This window comes from Chrysochloris asiatica, unplaced genomic scaffold (assembly GCF_000296735.1).
Source record: "Chrysochloris asiatica unplaced genomic scaffold, ChrAsi1.0 scaffold00062, whole genome shotgun sequence".
NCBI classification, from domain to species: domain Eukaryota; kingdom Metazoa; phylum Chordata; class Mammalia; order Afrosoricida; family Chrysochloridae; genus Chrysochloris; species Chrysochloris asiatica.
Genome location: NW_006408580.1, coordinates 15,531,735 through 15,540,920, shown reverse-complemented (window position 1 = coordinate 15,540,920; position 9,186 = coordinate 15,531,735). Strand labels below are relative to the sequence as shown.

The 9,186-nt window shown below is 42.8% G+C and overlaps 1 protein-coding gene across 1 annotated transcript in view; it reads left to right on the top strand.

Moving 5' to 3' along the window:
- The first annotated feature begins 1,191 nt into the window (after positions 1-1,191).
- Positions 1,192-9,186, top strand: part of TSPAN7 (tetraspanin 7) — a 157,954-nt gene continuing 149,959 nt past the window's right edge. Inside the window, exon 1 of the mRNA XM_006864277.1 lies at positions 1,192-1,275. Coding sequence (XP_006864339.1) covers positions 1,195-1,275 — 81 coding nt within the window. The 5' untranslated portion in view covers positions 1,192-1,194. The remainder of the gene's footprint in view (positions 1,276-9,186) is intronic.

Below are 9,186 nucleotides of genomic sequence, written 5' to 3'. Positions count from 1 at the left end.
CTTTTTATTGCTAAATAATATTCTATTATGTTTACTCCATCTAGCCATTGATGGACATTCAGGTTGTTCCCATATATTTGCCTATTATGGATAATTCTATTAGACACATTAGTGTATAAGTTTTGTGTGTTCCTAGGTTTTCAATTCTTTTGGGTACATACCCAGGAGTGGAAGTACCTTTATATTAAGGAGCCCTGATACCATAGTGGATTATAAACTGGGCGTCTAATTGCAAGGTTGGCAGTTCAAATCTTCCAGCCACTCCGCGTGAAGATTTACAGAGTTGGAACCGACTCGGTGGCACACAACCATCATCATATATACTATCTCGATTGTTGCTGAACCTTATTTTCTGATTTCTTTGATTCAGCTCCGTTTCGCCTATGTGAGGCGGTCTGCACTGATGGGGTGGAGACAAAAGATCCTCAGGTACTTACGTGTTTTCAGTAAGTCTGTTAAAAACATTTCATGAGCAGGAGGGGCAGCACAATCATACAGAAACCTTCTTGTAACTTAGCGTCATTTCAAAATGTGAGGAAACCTGCAAAATGGAGCACCTGGGGGAGCATGCACGATACCTATAGTGGTGAGGATTTGTTGTCTCTGAGCTCCTGGGTTCCTGACAATCTCTCCAGCTGTTTCTCTGGCCACCTGTCACGGTCTATTCCTGGCATAGATGAGGCCTACTTGGTGCCAAGGACATGACTACATGGCTACTTCTATCTGAGAAGGCCCAGTGAGAAGCCCAAACACAGAGATGGGATTGTTTTTCAGTGACACCAATAAACCTCATGTAGCCAGGTGCAGACAGCCCTGCAAATGTAAGGCCATACAGCATACAAAGCAGAAACCCAAATGCCTGGATGAAGTTGCCCTGACCACTCAGGCAGTCTCTAGGGTCTCCGATTCCCTCCCGCATGACCGACCCGCTCCTTTGCTGGGGGGAATTGAGCCTGCGCGGGATTGCCAGAGCAGGCAGCCTTCCGACCCTGCGCAGTCACAAACAGGCCTGCAGTTTCAGCGGGAGCCCCCGCAGAGTGCGCGCTCACGCACGCGCATGACCTCGCCTGCGCGCGCACACGGCCTCTGGAGGCAGGCACGCGCGCTCGCCCCGCCCCGCCTCCTCCCTCTTCCCTTGCGCCCGCCCACCGCCCGCTGCCGCCGCCGCCGCCGCCGCCGACTGCGCTCTGTAGTATGGCATCGAGGAGAATGGAGACCAAACCTGTGATAACCTGTCTCAAAACCCTCCTCATCATCTACTCCTTCGTCTTCTGGGTGAGTGCCCATGCCAAGCCAGTGGTCCGACCTCCATCCCTCCATGAGATGATGCTCTGAGCGAGAAAGGGTGAAGAAATTAAATCTCGGGTCCCTCTTCAAGGAGGCGGGCGCTGGGTGGTGGGCCGGGGCTGCAGAGGACTTAGGGGCTGCAAGAACCCTAGACCCAGTCTTGGCGGGCGGCAGGGTGTTGCATGGTGGCAGTGATTGCTAGTCATCGACCTTTCCAATTTATATATGTATATACATGTACATCGATTTCCTTTTGAAGCTCGCGGGATGGGGTGAACCCTCTGGGGAAAGTTTCGGCTTTATTCGATTTTTTTCATCTCTGAACAACAACAACCCGTCCGCAGGGCTGAGAGCTGGAGCGGGAGCGCGGGGTTTGAGCCCAGATTCCCGTTTATTCCCGACCCCATGGGGCTGCGGGAGGGAGGCTCCTGGAGTCTTGTGCATGCCTGGAGGGGCAAGGGCGACCTGAGTCCTTCCAGCACACTGATGAAGACGGGGCGAGAGGGGACGCTCATGGAGGGAAGAGGGTCTTACATAAACCAGGGGCATCTTGGAGCTGTCTCAGCGAACCGGGTGGTGGGTCTTAAGACCTTTCTATCCCTGTCCATCTTTCCGTTCCCCATCCGGTCATTTTGACATTACTCAAACGCAACCGCAGCGCTCTGGAGGAGGACCCCCGCCACTTGGTGAGTGCGATAGCGCCCCAACTCTTCTCCCCTTTCTGCGCTGCTACCAGTCTTCCAGGCTCAATGCAGAAGGGTGACGTCAACCCCTCAGCCCGGCCGTGGGGGGCTGCGTGGTGCACCTCACTGAGGGATGCGCCCTGCTGCTTGCGGGAGGGGGAGGAGGAGAAGGAGGAGGGGGCTCCAGGATTGAGCCTTACCTCATCCTGTTTGGCAGTGCGTGGAATCAGTGCAGAACTGGTACTGCAGTGATTCAATCAGGAGAGGTGGGTGGTACCTAAAGACCATTCCCCCGTTGTTTCTCTTTCAGTGTGTAAGACCCCATCCTCTCCCCAAGTTGCTTATCCTCTTGGGGGAATGAACGGATGTTTTACCCTCTTCTTTCCTCCACCTCACCAATAATCTGGGTCATTTCAGCTACCAAGGCAGTCATTTTGAAACCTGAGACTGTAGATACTCAGTCCAGCCTTTGGTGGTTATTCTTTTTACTCCCCCCTCCCAATAGCCCTAATTTTGGTTTGAAATTGGGCCACAGTGTTGTATGAGATACCCAGACTGGGCTGGGTGGTGAACCAGGCTGTTTGTAATGGTAAACGCAGGAGCTGTGATTTATTAAAGGAGAAAAAAAAAAAAAAAGTCAAATGCCCTCTTGGGCATTTCCTTGTCACTGGCATTGGTGATTCTTCAAGTCGAAGGCACTGTGGACCCTAGAGACTCGGTACTCAGAGCTCTGAGATGAGATGGGATAGATTAATTGGTATATCGCAGGAACCAAACATGAAAACCCAAACCCGCTGGTCTATCGCACGAGACAAACACAGAAACCAACCAACCAACAAACAAAACCCTTTGCGAATTCTGGCTTATAGTAACCCTTTAGGACAGATTTGAACTGCGCCGTAGGGTTTTCAAGACTGACTCTTTACGGGAAGCCAACTGCTACATCTTTCTCCCAGAGGAGAGAGGCTGGTGGGTTCCAACCATCACCAACCATTTGGTTAGCAGCTGAGCGCTTAACCACTGTGCAACCTGTGCTCCGAAACGAACCTTAAAAGGACACAGGTTGATCAATTTCAGGGATGGAATTGTAAACTATGCATGGATCTTGTTTTCTTATACCCTGCCTGATTGCTGAAACTTCCCAGTAGCCATTTCTGAGAACTGGTTTAGCTTTTTAAATGTATTTCCTTAAATCATTTTTTGTTTGGTCCTTTATTGTTTACTTGACTTCCTACTTGTTTCTGGATTAAATCATATAGATGATTATTTTTAGCATCTTGAAAAATTACGTTTACATTTTAAATGAAGGGGTGTTCTTTCAGTGTTCTTGTGGTCTGTACATAAGGGGTCTTCTAGGCTGAGGTTTTTCATAATGAACTCTTTAATGCTCCTTGCTTCCTTCCCTCACCCCATGAATTGAATCTCTCAATTCCTCAATTCATCTGAAGTATTCACTGCATTTTATGTCTTCTGAGGTTCCTTGATGCCCGCATTAAAAAAATATCCCCCCACTTTCAGGATTTTCATAGTCTTAAGTAAAATTTACCTGCAGTATTCAAAAACCATTTTGTAGTTCACAGCCTCCAGATACAAGGATATTTTCAACATTTTCATTAATAAACCAGAACACCAAGGCATTGTTTTTCATTGTGCTTAAAATACATTAAAAAACAAAACAAAAAACCCCCACAAAAGTCCTCTTACAGCAAATCAAAACTTCTGGGATTATACTATTTAACAAAAAGATGAATTTAGTGTGTGTGTGTTTTTTTTAAGTGGAAGATGGAGGAAAGATTAAACAGAATTGTTGCCTTTGTAATTTGTGTGTGTGTGTGTGTGTGTGTGTGTGTGTAAGTTGTTTTAGTAAGGATTTCTTCTCTTTCCTCAATTTAGTTTTAAGGCCAGAAGAAGACATTTAGCCTTAAAATGGTGACAGACCAATAGTATCAAGAGGGTCGATGTACCTGGGCATACACTAAATCAGAGGTTTAAAGTTGTGTTTAGAATAAGAAATAACTGTTTTAATTTGTCCTCCTCTACCTGTAATCTTGAAGTGTCCTTCTAAAGCAGTGATTCTCAACAGGGGAATTGTTGCCTCCCCCCCCCCCAGGGGACATTTGGCAATGTCTGGGGACATTTTTGGTTACAACAGGGGGTGGTGGTATTTCTGCAATCTAGTGGGTAGAGGCCAGACGTGCTGCTAAGTATCTTAGAATGCATGGGACAGCCTTCCTCAAGCAAATAACTATCCAGCCCAAAACGTCAATAGTACCAGCAACCTTTGTGCTATCGGATTTACATAGTAGTAAATACTAAGGGAAAATAAAACAGATCCTTATTTAAAAACTCACTATATCCATTTATTGGTGTTTGAGAACCACCATATCTGGTCATGCCCCAACATTATATACAGTGTATCATAATTCTTTCAAATGAATAATATGTAACTATTCATAGTTACCAATAGTGCTGCGAACCACAAGGTCAGCAGTTCAAAACTACCAGCTGTTCCGCGGGAGAAAGACGAGGCTTTCTGCTCCCATAAAGATTTACAGCCTTGGAAACCCTGTACAGGGTTGCTATGAGTCAGAATCGACTCCATGGCACATTACCACCACCACCACCATCCATAGTTAAACAATATTACCTGAATGCTAGATAAACAGATTCCTTATTTTCCTTGATTTTTATTTTGTTTTTTTAAAATGAAGGAAAAATACCTAGAAATAAGCTATTCTGTGTTTTGTTGTTATTGTTAAGTGCCGTTGTGTTGGTTCCAACTCATAGCAACCGTGTATAGGGTTTCTGAGGTACAGCTAGTGAGTTTGAACTACTGATCTTGTGGTTTAAATCTACATTGAAGTCAAGTGCTTAAAGACTAGCAAATAGTGCCTGGCTCCTAGTAGGTTTTGTTGTTGTTGTTAAGTGCCATCAAGTCAGTTCGGACTCATAGCGACTCAGTATAGGGTTTCTGAGGAGCGGCTGGTGAGCTTGAACCACTGACTTAGCTGTTCAAAACAACCTTGCAGTCCAACACATTAACCTGCAGCGCCACACCAAGACCCTAGTACATTTACTCAGTAAATATATCCTGAATTAATAAGTGAAAACTTATTATCTGCTCTTGAACTCAGTTGTTTTCCTCAACTCATCTCCTTGTGGGAGGTGAGGCTTTTAAAACAGTGTTGTTTCCAGGTCTACCTGTGGTGATTTAAATGTGGTTCTGCCATTAAAATGGAGTCCTGGTATGGCGTTGTGGGTTAACGTGCTGGACTGCAAAATCAGTTTGATCTGCTAGGTGGGTGGTTCAAGCTCACCAGCCGACTTGTTGTTAAGTGCCTTTGAGTCAATTCTGACACATGAATTGTTGTTATTAAGTGCCATCAAGTCTGTTCCGACCCATAGCGAACCTACATAGGGTTTCCAAAGAGCAGCTGGTGAGCTTGAACCGCCGACCTTGTAGTTCAAACCGATTTTGCAGTTCAGCACATTAACCTACAATGACGCACTAGCTAGCTTATTAATACCCACAACCATTGAGTTGATTCTGACTCTTAGTAACCCTATGCGACAGAGTAGAACCACTCCATAGAATTAATGGTTGTCTAGTTTGTCAGACATTTTAGGTTATTTACAATTTTAGTGGTAATTTAGTTCATTAAGTTTGAATAAAAAAGATGACTTCTTTGTCCTAATATAAAACTGTTTCTTCTATAAGATCTATATGGTGGTGGTGTGCCTTGGAATCAGTTCCCATGCACACTATAATATTGCTACTTCTTGATTTTCAATTTTTCAAGATTGTTATTTATTAACTTCCTACTATGAGAGTGCTCTGGTAGCGTAGTGGTTACGAATCGGGCTGCGAACCACTAGGTCAGCAGTTCAAAGCTACCAGCTGTTCCGCAGGAGAAAGATGAGGCTTTCTGCTCCTGTAAAGATTTACAGCCTCGGGAACCCTGTACAGGGTCCCTATGAGTCGGAACCGACTCCACGGCACATAACCACCACCACCACTATGAAAGAGAGTCCTGGTGTGGCGCTGTGGGTTAATGTGCTGGACTGCGAAGTTGGTTTGAAATGCAAGTTTGGCGGTTCAAGCTCACCAACTGCTTCTCAGAAACCCTATAAAGTCAGGACCAACTCGAAGGTACTTAACAACAACAACAACTATGAAAGGTGAAAATTTCGCTCTCCTGCCCCTGCTGCTTCCTCTCTCCTTCCTATCCTCACATCTTACCAATATTTACATTATTACATTGTTTTAGTTAGAGCTGCAGTCAGTGATTACATTAATTTGACTGGGTACACCATATCTACAGCTGAGCCATAAAATGTTTATGTTATGATTATTTGTACAGCTTTTTGTTTTCTCTGGAGTTAAGAATTATCTTGCCTTTTTTTTTTTTTTTTTTTTGGCTTTTGCGTTGTTTTCCATGCTTGTCTGTGGAAGAAACTGCATATTCACTCAGTATCTTCAGACAGTTCAAAGCATCCGATAAATTTCCTCCTCTTGAAAATATTTCTCCCAGAGCATTCTTACCTTCAGTCTAGATTAGCATTCTCTGGGCTTTTGGAACAGCAAAACGTCTAGAATTTCTTTTTACCTTCATCCTGTTTGATCGTTTCTCTTATGTTTGATCTCTTATTTCCTAGCTGCCCTTTCTTTGTTCGTTCATTTTGGTGGAGCAAATCTTTTAGGAACTTTTTGGAAAATGGTGTAAATCAAAAGCCAAACCCATTGCCATCCAGTCAGTTCTGACCAATTGCAACCCTGTAGGGTAGAGTACATCTGCTCCCCCCCCTCCCCCCACCCCATAGGGTTGCCAAGGTTGTAATCTTCATGGAAACACTTGGTGTTTCAACAACTGACCTTACGGTTAACAGCTGAGTTCTTAAACACTCTGCCACTCAAGCTGTGTAGAAAAGGGTGTCTGGAAGGTTAATTTTTGAGGCTTGTAGGTGTGAAAATCTCATTTGTATACTCAATTTGATAGTTGTAGTATAGAATTTTAGTTTGGAAATAATTTACCTTCAATATAGTGTCTTTTTTTCCTCCCACGTCTTTTTGTTACTGTTGGGAAATCAGGTGCTATTCTGATTCTTCTTGAATCTTTTCTTTTTTGGAATCTTTCAATGTCTTGCAGTTTCACAATGCTATGTTTTTGTTTCTGTGTACTCTTTCAATCTGGAAACTCAGGTCCTTCAGTTAGGGATATTTTCTTGAATTGTTTCTTTGAGTTCATTCCCATAGTTTTCGCTGTTCTATTTGGATGTTGCACCTTAAAGGCAGATTCTCCAATCCACTTTCCGTTTCTACCTTTTTAATATTTAGCTCTACTTTCTGGGGGATTTCTCTCACATCTTTCTTTATATATGCCTTTTTCATTTGTTTCTTATGAGTTCCAGGATCTCCTTTTTGATGTTTGAATTTTTTTTTTAAGTATCTTGCTCTTGTTTCTTAAGAGTAATGTCTTTAAAAAATACCTGTGAGGACCTTAATGATTTTCTGTTTACTTCTTCCTGCATGCTTTCTTCCAAAGTGTTGTCTTTTCTTGCATATTATATACAGCCTTACCTCAAAGATATAGTCACGTTTTGGTCTCTGTTCTCTATATGGTTAAGAGTGAAATGCTCAAAAGCATGAAGTGAGGATTTGTCAATTGAAAGTGGATGATTTGATTGGGCAGTTAAATTTGGGAACTAAGGTCAATGTGGTGGTGGTGGTTGTGTGCTCTCTGGTTGGTTCCAATTCATAGTGACCCTGTATAGGGTTTCTGAGGCTGTAAATCTTTATGGGAGCAGAATGCCTCATCTTTCTTCCATGGAACGACTGGTAGATTTAAAACTGTTGGTTTATGATTAGTAGCCTAACTCATTACCCACTATGTTATCAGGGCTCCTACGATCAATATATTTAGGTCTTTTCAGATTTCCTACAGAAGAATCTTCCAATCTGCTCTCTGGATAGAGAAAGCTAGGAAAACGTGCATATTAAATGTTTCCTAAATTTTTGTTTCTAATGCCTTTTTAGAATCCATGCCTTCCATTGTTCAGTGTTCCTTAGTTTAGGGACACTGTTTCAAAAACCTTCTTAGAGAATTATCTCTGGACCCATACTGGGATGGGGGAGAGACCAGAGACAGGGACATGGAGGGGATCTAGGTTATCTAGTTGCTTTTCAGAAGACTTATACTGATCCTCAGTGTTTTAAACCTTTGATCCCTAATCCCAGGTGTGCATGGTGCTACCAGGCCCTGAGGCTTTTCAGGATTCTTGGATGCAAATATTTTATTCTTGACTTTTTTTTTCACAGCTGCCATAAGATTTGGTTTTCTTAGTTTCCGTAATGCCATGTGGTTGTCTCCCTTTCCTTTTTAAAATTTTGTTATTGTGGGATAAAAAAAGACTTTTAGTGCCATTTCAGTGAAGATTTGGGAGATAGCCAAGGAAAATGGATGTGTTCAATCCATCATCTTTCACTGGCCGCCCTTTATATCTGTATCTCTACAGTGCATAGTACTAATTAAATACATGGTGATTATGAGGGATTGAATAGAGCATCTAAAGCGGCAGTAGTTGGGCTGTTCTAATAAACATTGGTATTTACTTTTTAATTTTTTAAAAAACCTTTTGGAAGTCAACTGAAGTCTTCTAGGTTGGAAGAGATTTACTAAGGCAAAACCTCTATAAATTCATCTGGTTATCAGGGACTGGAGTTGGATTAATGGGAATGAAGCTCTAAAGGTTGCTGCTGCTTTTCTGCTCTTCCCATTTCTTCTCCCAAACCAAGTGAAGGTCCATGTGTCTTCTGACTGAATTCAAATTTTGTTGGAGTTAACTTCATGTGGATGGAGTGGACTTCATGTTATTGTGTGTGTGTTTGGTGGAGTTGGGGGGTGATATAGGGGAGACTTGATGTTAAAACTGATCAATGGTCTATTGTTTTTCTACTGGAATTCTGGTGTCGTGCTGTAGGATCAGTACTGGATTGTTAACCACCAGGTTTGCAGTTCAAACCCACCAGCTGCTTCTCAGAAACCGTATACAGGGTTGCTATGAGTTGGAACCAATTTGCCAGCACTTAACAACAACATTTTTCTATTACTCCTATGATAACGTTTCACATTTTAAATAGCATTTGTATATTGAAAGAAGTAATCTACAGAATATTTCTCATATAATTAACTTTACTCCTTATATGCAATAAGTAGTT